This window comes from Geotrypetes seraphini, chromosome 3, assembly GCF_902459505.1.
Source record: "Geotrypetes seraphini chromosome 3, aGeoSer1.1, whole genome shotgun sequence".
Taxonomy (NCBI): domain Eukaryota; kingdom Metazoa; phylum Chordata; class Amphibia; order Gymnophiona; family Dermophiidae; genus Geotrypetes; species Geotrypetes seraphini.
The window spans coordinates 300,057,249-300,079,241 of NC_047086.1; the positions used below are offsets into that span (position 1 = coordinate 300,057,249).

The following is a 21,993-nucleotide window of genomic DNA, read 5'->3' on the forward strand; positions in this document are numbered from 1 at the left end:
ACTGTGGGGTGGAAATGGGCCCGGAGTTTGCTCAGCAGAATTTCCCAGACCACCTCTTCCTCTCAACACATTGACACGCTGCTGCCACCACCACCACTAGGAACACCTCACTGGGTAGGCCAGCTATGCTATAAACTTTATAAAACACATTATATTTTCTTATAAAGCACATATTTTAACTGAGCTCTCTGACATCCTCAGCCTTTCCATTCACAAAAATAGAAGGAAGAAAAGTTCCCATTTCCTGCTGTCTCATGTCCCCGGCCTATACAATATTTTTTTTCTGCAGACCCTTCCTCGTTTTTCTGCAGACCCTGACCAAATCCTCGTTTCACTTGCATTATAAAGTACTGAGGATGCCATCTCTCCCCAATCCCAGGTCCTAAAGTCTAAGACAGTAGCGCAAACTAATGCTGCCAGATTCAGTTAAAAAAATTTCGATTCGATTCAGCCTATTGAATTGGTTTTTCAATTCGATTTTCCTGCCCAGTTGGGTGATTTTTTTCAAAAATCCTGGTGGGTTTTATAGCTTTTTCACACCCTTTGGCTTCTCCTAACCACACTGGCGCTGTGGAGTAAATAAAATAAAGAAACAAAAAGGACTTGTAGTCCAACACCAGCTCTGGCAGGATACACATTTCAAATCTGACATATTGTAATCACAAAACAGAAAATAAAATTAATTTTTCTACCTTTTGTTGTCTGGTTATATTTCAAATCTTGTTGGTCCAAGGCTCTGGTTTTCTTCTGATAACTTGCTTGCCAGGGTCTCCTTCTTTCTGCATGCTAACCATCCATCTGCCAACTCTGTCCTCCCTTTCCATTTCCCTTCCCTCCCCAGGAAGTCTGGTATCTTTCCTTTTTTTCATCTCCCTCCACAGATCCACCTTTTCTTAACTACCCTTTCATCCGGCATCTCTCCCTTTCTTTTCCCAATTACCCTCCTATCCAGTATCTCTATCCATCCTCCACACCATCCCTTGTGTCCAATTTCTCTCCCTTTCTGTTCCTTCCCTCCCTAAATCCCATGGTCCATCATCTCTCTCCCTCTCCTCTATTTTCAGACCCATTATTTCTCCCCCCCAAAGTTTGGCATAAGCACATCTCTTTGAAAACCCCCTTCCCTCCGTGTACTTCTAAACCAGGGTCCCCCCCAAGGCCTGTCCCCCCTTAAAGCTCTGCCTGTCCCCCCTTGAAGGCCTGTCCCACTCCCTTGTAGGCCTGTCCCCCCCTTGAAGTTCTGCACCCCCCCGAAGGCCTGTCCCCCCCTTGAAGGCCTGCACCTCCTCGAAGGCCTGTCCCACCCCCTTGAAGGCCTGTCCCCCCCTTGAAGTTCTGCACCCCCCCCCGAAGGCCTGCACCCCTCCCCCGAAGGCCTGTCCCACCCCCTTGAAGGCCTGTTTCCCCCCCTTTGAAGGCCTGTTCCTCCCCCTTGAAGGCCTGCACCCCCTTGAAGGTCTGCACACCCCCCGAAGGCCTGTCCCCTCCCCCTTGAAGGCCTGCCTCCCCCCTTGAAATCCTGCCTGCCTGTCACCCCCCTCCCCCTTGAAAGCCTGCCTGCCTGCCCGCCCGCCCGCCCCGACCCACACTGAAGGACCGCTCGCCCCCCCCTGGCCTCCCCGCACCACCTATGAAGCAGCCGCAGCAGGATCGCGACGTCAGCGATCCCTGCGCTGCTTCATAGGTGGTGCAGGAAGGTCAGTGGGGCGAGCGGTCCTTCGGGGGTGGGGGGGACTGAACGGCAAGGCCGGACCGCCCCCCCCTGCCCCCTCTTAGTACGCTACTGCTGCAGTCAGCAGGAAATTTAACTGCCGACTGGATCTCGCCGGCCCTGTGCGGACCGGCAGTTGAAGAACTGTGGTATAGAGGTTTAAAAAAGGCGTTAATGAAGTTATTAGGTTCAATCTAGCCATTTATTTCTGCATGAGTTTAAACAACTGAAAAAAAAAAGATAAAATATAGCTCATCCAGTCAAACAAGAATGGCTCTATAGCAGGAGTGCCCACACTTTTTGGGCTTGCGAGCTACTTTTAAAATGACCAAGTCAAAATGATTTACCAACAATAAAATTTTAAAAAGCACAAAGCACACTACGCAGAGAAAATGTTAATTATCATTTATATTCCGCGGGTTTTCAAAGAGGTCAAGGCAGATGACTTTATGCAATGTCGCTTCAGGAACAACCATACAAAAATAGACAAATATATCCCCTCCTTTTTTACTAAACCACAATAGCGGTTTTTAGCGCAGAGAGATGCGCTGAATGCCCTGCACTGCTCTCGGTGCTCATAGGCTCCCTGCGCTAAAATCCGCTATTGCGGTTTAGTAAAAGGGGTCATTATCGATGAAAATCTCCCTTATCATGAACACATAAGTAGCATAGTTAAATCCTGCTTTTATCGCATACGCCAAATTCGTTCTATTTCCAAGTTCCTGGAACCAAAATCCCTAAATATACTCATACACTCACTCATCATCTCAAAGCTAGACTACTGTAACTCATTATTACTAAATATTACCCAAAAAGAAAAGAAACGCCTGCAGATAATTCAAAATCTTGCCGTCAAATTAATTCACAACGGGAAAAAATATGATCATGTATCCCCCTTTCTGATTGCCTCACATTGGCTTCCCATCAATCATCGCATCATCTTCAAAATTTTACTTTTGGTATTTAAAACTTTATCTACAAATGAACCGCAATTTATAAACAGGATACTCATCCCATACAACTCTTCTCGTTCCCTTCGCTCATCAAGCCAAGATCGTTTGGTAGTCCCTTCTTTGAAAGTGATTGGCACAAAACGATATGATATATTCTCAGTAGTTGCACCTCAAACCTGGAATTCTCTCCCCAAATATATTAGAGATGAAAAAGATATTAGTCATTTCAAAACTAATTTAAAAACCCTTCTGTTTAAAGATGCGTTTACCTCATATTTGGAATAATTGCAGAGCACCAGTCTTTTTAAAAATAAAAAAGTAACCCTCCTATTGTTTTTTCCTTTAATGTTTCTCTCTTTTTAAAATGATTAATATTGTAACCTGATTCCCTCTTCCCTTCCTTCCAGTTGAGTTTGTTGGTCTGTAGGTCAAACCCCCCTTTTTATTTTGATTTATTGTTACTATTATTATTATTACCTTGTATTTTAATATATGTTCAAATTTGGATTTTATAGTAATTCGCTTAGTGTTTTATTTGTTATCATTATTCTGTATTTTATTTTACATTCAAATTTGGATTTTATTGTACATTGCTTAGTATTTATGTATAAGCGATTCATCAAATTTCAAATAAACTTGAAACTTGAAACATAGTGCAAAATATAGACAGCAGATATAAATTCTCAAAACAGACACATTTTTATCACTAAATTGAAAATAAAATCATTTTTCCTGCCTTTTTGTCTGGTGATTTCATGAGTCTCTGGTTGCACTTCCTTCTTCTGACTGTAAATCCAATATTTCTTTCTTTCTTCCACTTCCCTTTTCTCTCTCTCTCCCCCTGTCTGTCTTTCTTTCTCTCTCCCCCTGTCCCCCCAAGCCATTCGTGCCGATTTCTCCACTTCCCTGATTCTTTCCCTACCCCCTAAGCCACCACGCAGATTTCTCCCTGCTGCTTCCCTGAGCTAGGCCAGGCACGTACAAGCTCCGGACTCACAAAACTTCACCTCTGACATCAATTCTAACGTTGAAGAGGAAGTTCCAGGCCAGCCAGGCAGCGATTGGCTGGCCCAGAACTACCGTCAGAGGTGAAGTCTTGTGAGTCTGGCACTTGTACGCGCCTGGCCTGGCTTGGGGAGGCAGGAAGAAAAAGATTGCAAAAGCAATGCAATCGACTCACATTGCCTTTGCGATATAATGGTCGATCACGATCGACCATTTGGGCACCCCTGCTGTTATGGTATCCTGTCCTGATCTGAGGAAAGGGGTTTAGTCCCCAAAAAACTGCCTTATTTCAATTTCCTATTTATAAACTTTAATTAATACAGTTAAAATACTACTTGATTCTACATAAAGCAACAAAAAAAATTTTTTCTACCTTTTCACGTTTCTGCTTTAATTATCTTCTCTTCGCTCTCTCCTTTCTATTCAGCGTTTGTCCTCGCTCCCTTCCATGCAACATCTGTCCTCTCTTTGCCCCTTCCACCCAGCCTCTGCCCTCTCTCTCTCTACCCCTTCCATCTACTGTCCACCCTCTCTGCCCTTTCCATCCAGTGTCCGCCCTTTCTCTGTTCCATATGGTATCTTCCCTCTTTCTATGTCCCTTCAATAAGCTGTATATCCTGTGCCCTTTCTCTCCTATGTACATGATTCATTTCAGCTTCACCCCCTCCCCTATGCTCTGGCATCTCTCTCTTCTCCTTTCCTTCCTTCCTTCCCACTCCACCCCATGGTCTGGCATCTCTATCTCCTTCCCTTCTCTCCCCCCATATGCGCTGACATCTCTCCCCCCATCCATGGTCTGGTAGCTCCTTTCCTTTCCCTCCCTCCCATAGTCTTGGTGTCTCTTGCCTCTCCTCTCCCTTCCCTGGTCTTCCTTCTCCCCTCTCTCTCCCCAATTGTGTGTTGCTGCAGCAGCACTTCACTTCCCCTCCCCACTCCCCAATTGGGTGCTGCTGCAGCACTTTTCTTCCCCTACCCCTCCCCCATTGGGTGCACCAGCTTTTCGCTTCTCCCTCCCCCCAAAAAAATTGGGTGTAGCACCAACATTTCTCTTCCCTTCCCCCCAAAATGGGTGCAGCAGCAGAATATTTCTCTTCCCATCCCTCCCAGCTCACAAACCCGTCGGTAGAGTCGCTAGGAAAGTTGTAAGCTTCCCTCCATCACTGACCTATCTTTCATAGAGCTAACTTGGAATTACTGCTTTTATTTGTAAAGTCACACAAGACCACAAGCACTTTAATCACTAAGTCAGCAATTCATTACTTAGAGGTCCAGAGGGTTATCAGATTGCCCTCCAAGCAGCATAGCTTAAGAGGGTTACCTCCTCATATCACCCAAAGGCACCTCTGTAAATATTCTAATTACGTTTTTTGTTTTTGTATCTATTTTATAATTTTATATTTTGTATTGTTATTCATCATTCACTATTTCATTCACTTTCAGTTCAATACTGTTTCATTTATGTACTTAAATGTACTTAGCTTTCAGCCATTGTGAAAAATCCCCTCAGCCGCCAACGTGTTTCGGACTCTTTTTCAAGGCGATGGGGGAAACTGGAAACCAAAACAAACCCATTATGATATTGAAATAGCGAATAAAAACAGTTGCTATACAGGGGAAACCTATCTTACCCCGTACCTATTCATAAACCAACTCTTACCTATTTAATCAGTTTGCACATTATCCTGCCGTTAGCTTTCCAGAGAAATGGCCGCAGCATACTGACAAAGGACAGAAATACTCCCACCTCCCTGATGTCACTTCTGGCCACCCGAGAAATTCAAAAAAAGCTCATGAAGGGAAAACCCGCTAGAGGACCACCTCGCTAGGAAATTAAGAACAGAATGAATAAGATAATAAAACCCTCAAGGAACTACAAGTCTACCTGCGCTAACCAATCAAAGGATTCATTCAGACCTCTCGGGGACATTGAATCTAATTTAGACATCCATCTGAGTTCACATAGGTTTAGCCTCCGTTCAGTATTTCCTCCCTCCCACCCTACATTAATTTGATCTAGAACCCGCCATTTTAGATCTTGAAGGGTATGCCCACACCTCTTCCAGTGGCGGACTAAAGGGGATGATTCATTCTGGATATATACCCTCGATTTATGCTCAGTTAAACGAATACGTATCGGGCGGGTAGTGCAGCCTACATAAAGCTTTGGGCACTGGACCACATAAATCACATGGTCAGAATTACAGGTAGTATTATGTTTGGTTGAAAACACCTCTCCTATGCCCGGATGGGTCCACATTTCCCCCGATAAGGTGTAAGCACACCACTGGCATTGACCACATGGTGAATGGCACCCCCGGCCCATGGGGGCGTATTCTTGCAATTTATTGTGATTAATATATTCACCTATATTTTTCTTCCGTCTATAGGAGAATATCAGACTATCTTCTAAAGTTGGATTAGCTAATCTCACAATATGCCAATGCTTTAAGATGATTTGAGTAATATTATAGGCATGAGTGGAGTGATCATGTACAAAGGCCAATACTTCAGTGGACTCCGTTTCCTTATCATGATCTTGCAGCAACCACTCACAGTGGGCATATTTTGCTCTTTTATAGGCATTATTTACCACCTCTCGTGGATACCCTTGCTGATAGAAGCGGTCTTTCATTCTCTTAGCTTGAGCCCGGAAGCATCTAACGAATCACAAATCCTTGGGAGCCTAATAAACTGGCTAATAGGTAAACTTCTTTTCAATCCTTCTGGATGGAAGCTATGGAATCGTAATAAGCTGTTGCGATCTGTTTGTTTGCGATATAAAGTAGTTGACAGTCGAGTTGCCCTCTTCCTAACTAGGATATCCAAAAACGGAATTTCATCATGTCGGATAGTAGCAGTAAATTTGATGTTCATATCAATTTCATTTAATTCTTCCACAAACTGGAGGAGATCTTTCTCCGTGGACGACCATATGCAGAAGATATCATCCAGAAACCTCTTCCAAATTTTCACATGCTGAAACTTAGCCATCTGATAAATATAACGCTCCTCCATATCCGCCATGTAGAGTGCTGCCAATGAAGGTGCAAGAGATGCCCCCATTGCTATCCCATGCTTCTGAAGATAGAAATTATTATGAAACCAAAAATAACTTTTGGTCAGAACCAAGGATGCCATTTCCATTAATACCTCTACAGAAAGATGAGGGCGTATAGTTTGTTCACTGAATATTTGTTGTAGAAGTACCAAAGCTCGATCAACCGGGATCATGGTGTACAGGGCTGTGACGTCCAGTGTCACCAGGATCCAATGTGGCTTCAGTAGTTCAACTTCAGCAATCATTCTCAGCATGTGGTTAGTATCCTTAATAAAGGATCTAATAGAAGATCCTTCTGACACAAAAAGATGTCTAAGAATTTTGACAAAGGCTCCAGAGGGGAATTCCGCATGGATAATATCGGACTCCAGGGGGATTTGTTAGGCTTTTATGTGTTTTCGGAAGGAAATATATGATTGGTGTGACATGGAACTTGGAATTCAAAAAAGCAGCTTCCCTAGGAGTAATCATTTTTAACTTATATGCTTTGGAAACTAAAGTAGAGATAGCAACCTTAAGTTCACCAGCCGGATCAGCGGACAATCGTTGATAATAACATGTATCATCTAACTGGCGGTGGGCTTCACATAAATACTGGTCCTTAGACCACAGGACTATGGCTCCACCCTTGTCTGCCCGGGTGAACATCAGAGATGTATCATTACGTAATTCTTGCAAAGCTTGCCATTCTACATAAGATATGTTATGTTTCAATGGGATTTGCGCCATACCACGCTCCAGTTCCTCAACGTCTGCAAGCACTAAATTCCGGAATGTAATCAAGTTGGGAATAGATGGACACCAGCCAGACTTATTCGCTATGAGGGTTCCATCTCTATTAAATTGGCGATCCTGAAAAAACATCTTCAGATGTAGTTTATGTAACAAACTGTACACAGATAATCTAGTATTGAATGCATCATACCTTGTAGTAGGAACAAAACCTAACCCAAGGTTCAATACTTCTTCCTGTATCGGATGTATGGTCTGAGAAGATAAATTAATTATGTCTGATTGGCTCGTTGCTGTGACCTGGTCTGTGGACCTTGAGGATATCCTTGCTGTTGCTGTTGGAATCCTACCCTTCTCGAGCCTCGGGCTTTTATGCCTGCCTCTTGGTCCTCGCTGGTAAAAAAAACCCCTGTCCACGTTGTCCCCCCGTGGGTGGCTGTCCTCCACTTTGGCTATTGGTGGAACTTGAATCCGTGGACATTTGATCATCCTCAAAAGGTTGTTTCTGTATTACATTGCCTTTGAACAACCAAAGATACACTTGGTTGGTGGCATAATCCCTCTCATCCCTCCTATACTTCTTGATCTTCGTTTGTTTAATTGACTCACTGTAGTTATCGATCTTCAAATTATGATCACTCTCATAGTAAAATCTGCTTCACTACTGCATGACTGTCGAATCAGTTGTTTCAAATTAGAGAATGACACGGGGAAAAAATCTGTCCCCGTCACCGCCCTGTCCCCGGCCCACCATCCTCTGCACCGCCCCGTCACCGCCATTCCCTTCACCGCCCCGTCACCATCACCGCCTCGTCACCGCCACTGCCATCCCATTCACCGCCCCGTCACCGTCCCCGCAGCATCCATATAAGCCTTAGTACTGTAATATTTAGCTTATTCCTTTCTTATAAATCAAAGTTCCTGCTGCTGAACTAGATAAAGAGATGTTCAGCTGGCAGGGCTTTGTTAATAAATTTTTATCAATACAACTAATATACTACTTTATCCTAAAGCAAAAAATAAATAAATAAATAGAATTTTTTTTCTACCTTTGTTGTCTGGTTTCTGCTTTCCACATCTTCTCATTCAATTCCTTCCATCCACTGTGTGTCTTCTCTCTGCGTCTTCCATTTGCTGTTACTGTGCCGTCCCTTCACCCTCCCCCAATTGGTCTAGCACCCATCTTCTTCCCTCCGCTCCCCCATAGTCTGGCATCTGTCTTCTTCCCACTCTGTCTTCCACATTTCCCTTCAGGGTCTGTTCCTCTCTACCCTCTTTCAATATCTGTTCTATTCCTTTCTACCACCACCCTTCCCTCCCTCCTTTACCATCTGTTCCTTTCTACCACCCTTCAGCTCCTCTCGCGTGGCCTATCTATCTACCTCCCTCTCTCTTATTTTCGTGGCATGTTACAATGTAATTTGTGCAAACCGCTGGAGCCTGCGAGCTCTGTCCCTGTCCCATTCCCACAAACCATCTCGCTTCTGTGTTCCTATTTTCCCCATTTCTAATATCTCTCCTATGTATCTGCCATTGCCCCCCCCCCTGTGACCATATACCATCCCCATGGCATGTCCCCTTTATGTCTCTGTCCCTATGCCCCATGCACATAATTTCCCCTCTTTCTGTTACCTTCCTCTTTCCAGATTTCCCCTATCTTCCTCTTCCATACCAGCGTGTCTTCTTTTCAACCCCATCTAGCTTCTTTCCTTCTTTCTCCCCCCCCTGCTTCCAGCATCTGGCTCACCTGCCTGTCTTCCCCTTTCTTTCCTGCTGTGGGTTTCTTTCTTTCCCTCTTCATCCCCTTGGCCCAGAATTTTTTTTCCTTTCACTCCCTCCTTCCTAGTATGAGCCGGGAACAAACGTGATCGCTGAGTCTAGCAGCCTCCATCTACCCAATCGCAGTGTTTAGCCAGCTCCCTCCCTCCAACTCACCTTACATTCTGAGTTTGCCGACTTCCTTTTTCCCTGAGCCGCACGTGTTTAAAAAGACGCTCACGCGCGGCTGCGCGAGTCCATCAAGCTTCTCCTCTCCTGCAACTTCCCGGTTGCATCAGAGGAGAAGCTTGATGGACTCACGCAGCCGCGCGTGCACGGCTTTTTGAACGCGTGCGGCTCAGGAAAAAGGAAGCCGGCAAACTCAGAATTTAAGGTGAGGTGGAGGGAGGGAGCTGGCTAAACGCTACGGGCGAGCGGTGGCTGCGAGGACCGCGCGATCCTTAATGCCTCACTGCGGAGACAAGACCATTCACCGCTCCACGGGCGGTGAATGGCCTTGTCCCCGTCCCCGCAGCGACTGTTATTTTTCATTCCCCGTTTTGGCGGGTTACCCACGGCTAAACGCGGCTAGCCGCGGGTAACCGCCACCGTGTCATTCTCTATTTCAAATCCTCAATGGGTTTTTTCATTTCAGCTTCCAACGAGGTAATATGTTCAATAATGAGCAGCATGAGATCCATTCTGCACTTATTCAAAATAGCACACCATTTATCTCTGAACTGGGCTTCATTGAAAAACAACGTGGGGCCCTTCTGTATCCGCAGCCCCCGCAGTATCATGGATGTTGACACATACTGGGCCAGTGTATTAACGTGTAATTCTGCCCTAACCAGTTTTTTATGTTGAGTCTCTAGTTCAAACCATTATGGTGACCCCATGGTGGATACCCCTCCATCAATGAGGGTTGGTCTATTCAGAAGCTCAGTCCGTTTCTCTTCCGAAAATGTAAATACTTGTTGATTAGCTTGCATTTGAGCCATCTTGGAATTACTGCTTTTATTTGTAAAGTCACACAAGACCACAAGCACTTTAATCACTAAGTTAGCAATTCATTACTTAGAGGTCCAGAGGGTTATCAGATTGCCCCCCCAAGCAGCATAGCTTAAGAGGGTTACCTCTTCATATCACCCGAAGGCACCTCTGTAAATATTCTAATTATGTTTTTTGTTTTTGTATCTATTTTATATTTTATATTTTGTATTGTTATTATTCATTCACTATTTCATTCACTTTCAGTTCAATACTGTTTCATTTATGTGCTTAAATGTACTTAGCTTTCAGCCATTGTTCCAGAGTTGTGCATTACCTATTCTCCTTTTGGGGGACTCCTCAAATAGACCTGTTTGCATTTCCCCACAACCACAGGTTACCACAATTCTGCTCCAGGCAGTACTCTCTTCATCGTCTGGAGGCGGATGCATTTCTTCTGGACTGGAATCACAAGTTCCTGTATGCCTTTCCACCAATCCATCTCATTCTAAAGACGTTAGTCCAGCTCAAACAACAATCAGCCAGTATGATCCTGATAGCTCCTCGGTGGCCCAGGCAAGCATGGTTTTCCCTTCTACTTCAACTGAGTACCAAAGATCCAATCACCTTACAGCTTTTCCATCTCTACTTACTCAAAATCAGGGATATTTTACATCCCAATCTGCACTCTCTCCACCTGACAGCTTGGTATTTCTGCACCTATCTCCAACGAACTTTAACCTTTCTGAATCGGTGCAAGCTATTATAGCTGCTTCCAAGAAGCCTTCCACTCAGCAATGCTATCGACTGGATTCGTCCACTTCATCTATTCCTTCTAGACTACCTTCTCCACTTATCTAATTCTGGACTGAAAACAACTTCAGTTAGAGTTCACCTCAGTGCTATTAGTGCTTTTCATATTCCTTTCAATAATAAACCTCTCACCACTTATCCAATGGTTGACTGGTTTATGAAAGGACTTTACAACTCCATACCTCCACTGAAACCTCCTCCAATTGTCTGGGATCTTAATGTGGTTCTAACTAGTCTCATGAAGTCGCCTTTTAAACCTCTGACATCTTCTCATCTTAAGTTTCTTACTTGGAAAGTGGTCTTCTTAATCTGTGTCACTTCTGCTCGTTGAGTGAGTGAACTTCAAGCACTTGTTTTCAACCTGGAACTCATCCAAAATTCCTTCCTAAAGTAGTCACGGACTTTAACCTCAATCATTCTATTGTTTTCCCAGTTTTCTTTCCAAAGCCTCATTCTCATCCTGCATAAATAGCTCTGCATACTTTGGACTGTAAGTGGGTCTTGGCTTATTATTTACAAAGGACTAATCTTCACAGGTCTTCACCTCAACTGTTCGTTTCTTTTGATCCTAACAGATTGGGCCTCCCTGTAATCAAGAAAACTATTTCCACATGGCTAACGGTCTGCATCTCAATCTGCTATGCGCAGGCTGGGCTTCAATTCAATGGACGTGTTACAGCACACAAAGTCCAAACAATGTCTGCATTTGTGGCCTTTTTTCTTTCTACTCCCATTGAAAATATTTGCAAAGCAGCTACTTGGTCCTCAGTTCACACATTTACATCTCGCTGCTGTCTGAAAATTTTTTCTAGGCAATATGGTAAATTTGGCTAAGCAATACTACAGAATTTATTTTCTTCATAATTACCAATGCTCCCTCCATCCCACTTCAGAAAGCTAGGGAGTCTCGCATGTGAGAATATGCTGCCTGCTTGTCCAAGGATAAAGCAGTTACTTACCGTAACGTGTTATCCAGGGACAGCAGGCAGATATTCTCACATCCCTCCCACCTCCCCTGCTTGGCTTCTTAGCTTGTTTATGGAACTGAGGATCCATGAGCCGACATCAGGCGGGAAGGCAACCGTGCATGTGCAGTGCAGGCAGTCTAGAAGCTTCAGAAGCTTAAAGTGATTGTGCAGTTTGTCACTGTCCATTTCAAGCTCCGTGGATTATGTCACCCGCATGTGAGAATATCTGCCTATTGTCCCCAGATAACACCTGTTAATGGTAAGTAACTGTGCTTTTTTGCCTTGGATATTTCTGTGTTCCAGGCCTAGAATTCTTCTTCTGTCAGCCAGTTGGCTACACACCTAGACACCAAGGATGAGTAAGTGTATTCCTCAGCCTCTGGCTCCCTTAATGTTAGTGCCAGATGCACACAGCAGGTTGTTTCTCTATGGTTGTGTTTCAATTGTTTTAATGTGTTCGTCCAATTCTTGTTTTTTAAGCTACAGAACAGACCAGAATTGCTGCTTGTTTGCGGAGAGTTTCCCCGTTCCCCTCTTTTGTGTTTTGTTCCAGTAGAGCTCGATTGCTTTGGGACTTAATTGAAGTGTGGACTGGGGCTCTGCCTCTATAGGAGAGATGCTCAAAGCTGTAAATATTCTCACTTTAGAAGTTCAATTCGCGGGAAGGGATAAATCACCACACGTACAGAATCCATAGTAGATTAACTGAAAGAAGATATCTAGGTAAGAACCTAATAATCTTTCATTAGTTTAGCAGGGTTTAAAAAAGACTTGAATAATTTCCTAAAAGAAAGGCCAAAAGCTACTGGTTATTTTTAGGATAAGCAGCATAAAATCTACTTTACTATTTTGGGATCTGTGACCCCCCTTGGAAGATAGTCATTACAACACCTTCCTGACCTTTCCTACTGACTTTTGGGTCTTGAATTTCCTTGTCCTTGGAGAACATGAGTGCTGCCATTGCATGGGCTGTTGTTTTGTCTCAAGATCATATTGATGTAACTATGTTTCATCAACAGTAACTAGTTCCAAAAAGTTGGCGCAAACCAAAAGGTTGACCCTTGGTGCTCCACAAACATGAAAATTGGACAAGAACAAAAAACTCTGTGGAGAAGGTGATGTTCAAGATGCAGGCTTTATTAAAAATACAATCCAATAATCCATATAAAAATATCTAGGACCCAGAATATTGGGGAATATGGACCCAACACGGTCCGTGTTTCGACAATGCTGTCTTCTTCAAGGGTCCCTGGAAGTCCTGAGATGAAGGCTCGTGGATTAGAGGCTAAAAGCAATCTCGAACTAAACTCTATGCGAATGAGAAGTTCTTGTCAGCATTCAAACATTTGGGCATCCACTTAGCTGACAGCTTCTCTATACCCAGCTGCCCAACATGTTTCCTAGATATCTGTAGTGTCTCAGCAATTGTTTTAGACAATATTCGCTGATCTACCAAAATCAGATCATGGACATGGTCAACAATTTCAGGAGTTTTCACTGTTTGAGGCCACCCAGATGCTGCTGCATCTTCGATCTCAAAATCTCCACGCTGAAAGTTTGCACATCACTTTTTAACTGTGGAGTATGATAAATACCTATCACTCAATGTTTACATCATACCTTCATGGATTTCCTTTGCAGTTTTCTTCTGCATGAATAGGAACTTCATGACGGATCGGAGTTCCACACATTAAAATCCCACACTTTTTGTTGACGTGGTTCATTCCGTGATCTGAAACAGTGTCAACAAAACAAAGAACAACTGCAGACAGAGGTACAAGATGCAGGCTTGGTTTATTAAAACAATTATGGTTGCGGTTAATATCACCACCTTTTTACAAACTAGGGGACCCGACACAGTCTGTGTTTCGGTTATTACCCCTTCATCAGAGGTCCCTAATTTGAAAGGTATCAAATTGAACCGCAACAAAAATAAACTTATGCCTGATTCAAATAATTAGTCGCTGGAGCAAAGTGTCTGTGGGGGTAATTGCAAAAAAGCAATGGGAAGAACGCCGCAGGAAACTGAACGTAAAATACGTGGCAGTGATGGCATCTAAGCACAGTGATTGGTGCAGCCCAAAGGCTCTGAGAGAGTCCCAGAGCCATTTAAACCCCTGAGCCACCAATGTTTAGTAAAATTAAATGTTGATTGGGATGGCAAAAGCCATGGGGTAACCCTGTTAGCTGGGCTGCAGAGTCTAGCATAGTTCGTGATATTATGATTGTGCATGCTTGATAAACACATTAATTAAAAATGGAATACCCTGGAGAATGCTGGAACTAAGAGGGGTCATTAAACATGGATTTAGCATTTCGCTAAGACATAGAACTGCTCTGCATTCTCCTTCCCCGACCCTGATGAAATAATGAAACACGTCAGTGGGGATTGAGCCAGACCCAGTTTCTAAAAAAGCTAAGTAATTGCTACTATGCTACTATCGATACCATGCTATAAAATATTAAGCACAAGCACCTTATAATTTATTGAAAAAAATATATAAAGTAAAAAAATCACACACTATAAGGTTCCTATGAGGACAGCTACCATACGTTATACTGTGTGGCATTCTGAGGAACTTGTGTGTAGTTTCTTTAGAGCTTTTTATTTAAGCTCATTACTCTGGTGGCTAGTTTAAGTCTAACACATCTGTATGTGAAATTCTGTGCACAATTTTGAATTTGAGTTATCAGCATTATGGAACTAAGAGGGGGCACACAGAGTCCATTCCTGTTGCGATATTATGTGCATGTGTTGAATACATTTAAATAAAGAATAGGTCTCCTTGCCAGTGTCCCTAATAAAAAAAAAGATGGCTGCAATGAATTTCTGCAATAACCTTGCGAGACTCAGCAGTCTCGCAAAGTTGCCATGGGAGCTCACAGACTTTTTTTTATTTTTTTTTTTTATTACAGAGACTGCCAGGCAGGAGCATAGAATGATTGTTCCTTCCGTGGCTCACCGCTGGACTAACAGGAACCTAAGATAGAGTTGTGGTGGGACTGGGAGGGGAGGAGGGGTGGTCTGGTTGCTGAGGTGAGAGTCACCGTAGGGAAGAAGGCTCTGGCTCTGGCTCCCTGCAGCACTGGACCACCAGAGTAGTAAGGACCCAGACTGGGAAGGGGGAATGTCTGGCTGGCTACCAAGCCAGCAGACAGGGAACCTTAGGGAAGGGAGGAGGGATCGCTTCTGGCCTGGTACTTGTTAACATTTACCCCTCCTTTTTAAGGGAAAAATGTTAACTCATTTATATTCAAGTATATACATATTCTATATCCATGTGTTTTATCACATCCCACATACATTTTGTTGATACATTTTGTTGCGTAATATACCATAATGTATATTATTTGAATATATTTACTGCTGTAATTGTCTTTTGTGTATGTTTGGCCTATTCTTGCCGTACACTGCCTTTGATACATTTCTTCAAAAAAGTGGTTAAATAAATCTTATTTCAAAACAAAGTGTTGGAGATAGGTAGTATATAAATAATTTAGAAATATTTTCTTTATATGTGTGCTCAACTATAGATTATAAGTTTTTATAATTTTAAAGGGCATCGGGGGAAAACAAAATCTGGATGAGAACTTGTTGGGAGAAAATGAGATATGGGCAATACTAAAAACATAAGAATTGCCGCTGCTGGGTCAGACCAGTGTCCAAAGTGCCCAGCAGTCTGCTCACACAGCGGCCCTTAGGCCAAAGACCAGTGCCCTATTTGATTCTAGCCCAGACATGGGCAACTCCGGTCCTCGAGGGCTGGAATCCAAACGGGTTTTCAGGATTTCCCCAATGAATTTGCATGAGATCTATTTGCATGCACTACTTTCAATGCATATTCATTGGGGAAATCCTGAAAACCCAATTGGATTCCAGCCCTCGAGGACCGGAGTTGCCCATGTCTGGTCTAGCCTTACCTGCGTGCGTTCTGGTTCAGCAGAAACTTGTCTAACCTTGTCTTCAATCCCTGGAGGGTGCTTTCCCCTATAACAGCCTCCGGAAGAGCATTCCAGATTTCTACCACTCTCTGGGTGAAGAACTTCCTTACATTTGTACGGAATCTATCTTCTTTTAATTTTAGAGAGTGCCCTCTCGTTCTCTCCACCTTTCTCTCTCTCTCTACTAAGTCTATTCCCTTTTATTATTTTGAAAGTTTCGATCATGTCCTCTCTGTTTCCTCTTTTCAAGGGAGAAGAGGCCCAGTATCTCTAGCCTCTCGCTGTATGGCAACTCCTCCAGCCCCTTAACCATTTTTGTCGCTCTTCTCTGGCACCAGAATGAAGCATGAAAGAGAGGAAATTAGCATCAGTATTGTTTGTAGGCATAAACTTTCCAAATGGACAAGTAGTGAAAAGTGAAAGGAAAATTCATAACCAAAAAATAAAATAAAATTTTCAATTTACCATAGAAGGCTGAAATCACTAATAAGATGAGAAAAGAATGCAATGAAATTGAAGTTTCTAAGAAACTGCTTCTCTTCACAGGGCTACTTTGTGACTTATTGTGGTCTGATCCAGATAAAGATGTGCAAGGATGGGGTGAGAATGATCGTGGGGTCTCTTTCACTTTTGGTGCTGATGTGGTCAGCAAGTTCCTGAATAGACATGATCTTGACTTGATTTGTCGAGCTCATCAGGTAAGAAGTTCTCTGGTTCCACTTACTGAATTTGAAGTTCCTTATCAATCTTGACCTTCCAGGAGTCCTCCATCTCACTCAGTCTTATACTGATATATGTTTATATTGCTGAACTTATTGAAAGTAGAACTTTACCAAAATAGAAATGTGACCAGCATAACTTTTATCAGAGTGCACATTGTTACTGTATTTTGAATTCGATGCTTATGGTGCTTCAAAGAGAACATAATTACCATGTATTTCAAAAGTATGTTCATCAAATAGTCTTAAATCAGTAGCATTTATCTTTTAATTTATTGTACTGTAATAGAAATTCTCCAAGGACAGGCAGCCCAGTATATCCTTAAACATATGTAACAGAGCCTTTTGGCAACGTCCCTACCACGTGTGTGAGTGCCTTCCTGCATAATGTGCAAGTGCAGGACCTTCAGTCTTCACTTTTCCATGGAGCAGGACACATTCAAGTGAGCTCCCCTCAGCACTTATACTGTAACTTTCTCGCCTTCCCATGTGAATATCTTGCTGCCTTTTTTCTCTATTCCCTTAATTTCCTTTTACTTTCATGGCTCCAAGGCCCACTTGAATCAGGCTGTGGTTCTTTTCCTGTTGGCCCAGAAGACCCCCAGTAGCTTCAAAAGTTTAGTGTGTAGTCGGTTGTTTCTGTCACAGACCCTCACAACTGGTGTTTAGAGAGCTTTGAGCCTATCTCTTTTCTAAGCGTAGTCTCTTTAAAAATAAAGAAAATAACATAGAGATTACATTAGGTCCAACAGGAGAAACTTTGTCTCTTAAATCCAGTCCATTGATGTCATCTTTGGAATCATCGACCTCGATGGCTGCCTTGTCATCTTTGGAATCATCGACCTCGATGGCTGCCATGTCATCTTTGAAATCATCGACCTCGATGGCTGCCAGGGCTGCATCAGACACTGGGAGTGCATTGGCATCAAAGAGGTCACCAGCTCCCTTGACATCAGACAGTGGTAGCAGCAGGTCCTGACGCCTTTCTGCATCAGATTCTTCACTGAGGACATATTTAGATTTGACATTGTCCTCATTGGCGGTTCATAGTCATTCGCGTGTGAGATTTCAGCGCGCTGACATTGCAGTGCTGACAATTTGGCGCAAGACACCAGCGCACTGCCTAAAAAGTGACTTTTAAAGAGCTCCGACACGGGGTGTGAGTGGGGAACCCCTCCCTCCCCAGTTTACTTCATACTCTTTGCGCTGCCATTGGGGGGGGTTGGAACCCTCCATTATAGAGTAAACTTAACTTTTTCCCGATTTTTTTTTTTTAGGAAAAAGTTAAGTTTTCTCTATAATGTGGCGGGTTGCACCCCCCACACCCTCCCCCCCCACAATGGTAGAGTGAACATTCTGAAGTAAAGTGTGTGAGGGGTTCCCACCCCCACACCCCCCCATCTGAGCTCTTTAAAAGTCTTGAGCCGAATTGTCAGCACTGCAATGTCAGCGCGCTGAAGTCTCGCACGCTTTTGTCCTGTCACCTCATTGGCATTGAAGGGTCATGAAATGCCCCAGGAAAAGGCAAAGATGCATCAACTACCTTCCCATTCAGCATCTCTCCCTCTTTACCACCCCTGGGTCCACACTCTCTTCCATTATATTCCCAACTATTCTCCCACCCACCCCCAGTCCACCATCTCTTCCTTTCTCTTCCCTTCCCCACCACCTCAGGGTCCACCATCTTTCCCTTTCTCTTCTTAACTACTGTCCCATCCAGCATCTCTTCCTTCTGCTTTCTTCCCTCCCCACTACCACCCCCAGGTCTACCATCTCTCCCTTTCTCTCTCCCTCCCCACTACCCTTGAGTCCACCATTTCTCACATTCTCTTCCCAACTGCCCTATCCAGCATCTCTCCCTTCCTCCATTCCATCTCATGTTTCTGTTTAATGGGGGTCAAGCAGGGCAGCTCTAGGGGGCCCCTGCAGATGAGAATTCCTTTTTCTCTTAGGGTCCTCTCTGACTGATTCTGGTCTGGGGCAGAAGTACTTCTCCCTGCCTTAGTCCCGCCCTCTGACTCAGCAGTGAGCTCCTAAAGTGCAAGGCACTCTGGGACCTGTAGTTTGCCCCTCTAGTTAGCACTCCCTGCTGCCTGATGGTGATGGAAACCCTGTCACAAGATGTATAAATATGAGTGCTGGTTGCATTCAGGTAGGTGGCTTGTTTGGGTCCACCTTGCTTGTGGGCAATTCCGTGTCAAGTAGTCTAATTTTAGGAAAATGCCCCACATCACAATCACAGATTTTGATTAAACTTTGTATGCTGATACTTACATGACCCAAACAAACTCAGGTAAAGTTTAAGAATACTTATGGAGATATAGCTCTTTGTTTGATACCATACCACGACCATGTACAGTATCCCTACACAATTTTGTCAACTTTGAGTCAAAATATTTTCTTGGCTATTAAAACTAAACAAATGAAACTTAGCAATCTTGTACAACGTTTTGTGATCTATTCAATGGAACTAATGTGGATTTTCATTTTTTGAAACTGACATATGTAAAAAGCCTCAAAGTGGACCATGCTAAAAAAATATCAAAGTTTAGTCTTCTGTGGCTCCTGTAATAATGAAGCTATCCCCGTAAAAATTTGTCTGTTTTGTTCTCAAATATATGATTTCAACTTATAAGCTAATTTCATTACTTTATCATTTTAAAGTTTGTGTTTTTTTCAAAAAATGTCAAAAATTGGGTATTTTCTACAAACTTCTGCTCTGCTGCCCAATTGCCTGGAAATCATATGCCTGCCTTATCCATTGGGGGACCAAATTCCTCTACACATTTCCTCCAATACCTTTTATTGGGAGGATTCTATTCAAATGTCACCAGGATCGGGGCACTCTGATACTCATAGTACCTCATTAGCCACATCAATCTTGATTCCCACTATTTGAGCTCTCAACCGGAGAGCTGTGCCTTGCAGCCATTCCCAACGCTACTAACACAGAACGACGGATCACTCCTTCATCCAAACTCTCGATCATTAGCACAACTTAGTTTCTTTCACCGAACAACTACAAGCCTTCAGCCTCTTGGCTGCAGTCTCTGCTGTCACTGAAACATCCAGAAAACCTTCCACTTCTGTTACCACTTCAAATGGACCAGATTTTCTTTTTAGTGTGCATTACATTCTCTTGAACTTGTCACAGGTCCACTCATATCCATCCTGGACTACCTTTTTTCCCTCTCTCTTCCCTCTCTTGTCACAGGTCCACTCATATCCATCCTGGATCACCTTTTTTCCCCTATCTCAGTGCTATTAGGGCATTTCATGCTCCCTTGGACAAGAAACCTCAATCTGTTCAGCCCTTAGTATCCAGGTTCATGAAAGGGCTCTACCATACAAACTATCAAGCTTTCACCTATTGCTTGGGATCTTGACATGGTTCTTTCTGCTCTTATGAAGTCTCCTTTTGAGCCACTTAAAACTTGTTCTCTCAAACCTCTAACTTGGAAAGTTGTTTTCCTCATAGCTCTCGTGTCTGCACGCCATGCCAGTGAACTTCAAGCATTTGTCAGATTTACCCTATACAAAATTCTGCCATGATAAGAGTAGTCCTTCGCACTTATCCAAAATTCTTGCCCAAAGTCATCTCAAAATTACACCTCAACAAGTCCATAGTTCTGCCTCTATTCTTTCCAAAATCACATACTCATCCAGGAGAAGCAGCTCTTCACTCCTTGGACTGCAGACTTAGCTTACTATCTGGACTGGACTGAACCTCATAAAATGCCCTCCCAGCTCTTTGTGACTTTTGATCTGAACAGACTTGGAGTTCCTGTTACTAAGAGAACATTGCCACTTGGCTTGCAGACTGTATCTCCTTTGTGTATACTTAGGCTAGGCTGGCGCTACAAGGCCATGTAACATCTCACAGTGTACAAGCTATGGCTGCCTCAGTACCTCATTTCCACTCTACCTCTATTAAGGACATCTGCAAAGCAGCGTCTTGGTCCTCAATCCATATCTTTCCTCTCACTACTGTAGAGCATAACTCCAGAAGAGACGGTTGGTTTGGATAAGCAGTCCCGCAGAATCTTTTTTTTTCTTCTTAAAGCCAACTTTTCAGCCAACTCGGTTAGATTTTGTAGGTCTCGTTATATATCCTGGCAGCTTGGGAGTCCCACATGGAGACTATAATGTCTTGTCCTTGTCCTTGGAGAAAGCAAAGATGCTTACCTGTAGCAGATATTCTCTGAGGACACCAGGCATATATTCTCACAACCCACCTACCTCTAGTTGGCATCTTAGCTTTGTTACTGAACTGCAGATCCCAAGAACAGACATTGAGCAAGAAGGCACTGGTATGCACACTACCTTAAAAAATTTAAAGTGATGTGCATTTGATGATAACCATAAAAGGTTCCATGGATGACATCACCCACATGTAAGAATATATGCTTGCCTCATAGAACACCTGCTACAGGTAAACATCTTTGCTTTATTTAAGAGAAAATTGTTTTATCCCTTCTGAACCTTTCTTAAGATAGCATTCTTGAGTCTGTTCCTATGTATTTAACATAAACTTATGGGTATACTTTTTTTATACAGGTTGTTGAAGATGGATATGAATTTTTTGCAAAACGACAGCTGGTTACCCTTTTTTCAGCTCCAAATTATTGTGGCGAGTTTGATAATGCTGGTGGCATGATGAGCGTAGATGAAACACTGATGTGCTCCTTTCAGGTAGAGAACAAAAAGGCTGTGGAACTGATGATCTTGATAACACCTTTATTGGAATAGGGTGCAAAAAAAAGTAACAAATTAAAATGTTCAATAAATTGTGGCATAGACCCGACATGGGCCGTGTTTCAGTTGTGGAGACAGCCTTCTTCTGTTAAACCACAAGTATGGGAAATTCAGGAGTGCCACAAAATACTGTGCACTTCCCAAACGAGCTTAGTCTTCTACTCGACTTTAGTCTTTTTGTTTTCTGCTTGGTTGTGTTCCTGTAGAACTTCTTCGGTGGACTTTTTTTTTTGGTTACCCCTTTCACGTAGAGTACTTACCGTGTTTCCCTGAAAATAAGACCTACCCCAAAAATAAGCTCTAGCATGATTTTCGGGGTAGGCCTTAATATAAGTCCTACCCCCGAAAATAAGCGCTAGTCACCGGCGGCAGCAGCACTCCCCCGCGACCCTTCCTTCTCTTCCACCCATCCAAAGCTTGACCACGAGACCGAAATACAGTACCTTATAACAAACCGCATCGTCGGCAGCACAGGCCCCATCACTGCTTTCTCACAACTGGGCATTCCTCTGCTGCGTTGCTGAAATTTTTTTTCACTCGGAGAATAGTTAAGCTCTGGAACGCGTTGCCAGAAGATGTGATAAGAGCG

At 43.3% G+C, this 21,993-nt stretch overlaps 1 protein-coding gene across 1 annotated transcript in view; it reads left to right on the forward strand.

Annotated features, from left to right (window-relative positions):
- Positions 1–21,993, forward strand: part of LOC117356964 (serine/threonine-protein phosphatase PP1-beta catalytic subunit-like) — a 168,395-nt gene that overhangs the window by 136,047 nt on the left and 10,355 nt on the right. Inside the window, 2 exon segments of the mRNA XM_033936984.1 lie at positions 16,477–16,628; positions 21,207–21,341. Coding sequence (XP_033792875.1) covers positions 16,477–16,628; positions 21,207–21,341 — 287 coding nt within the window.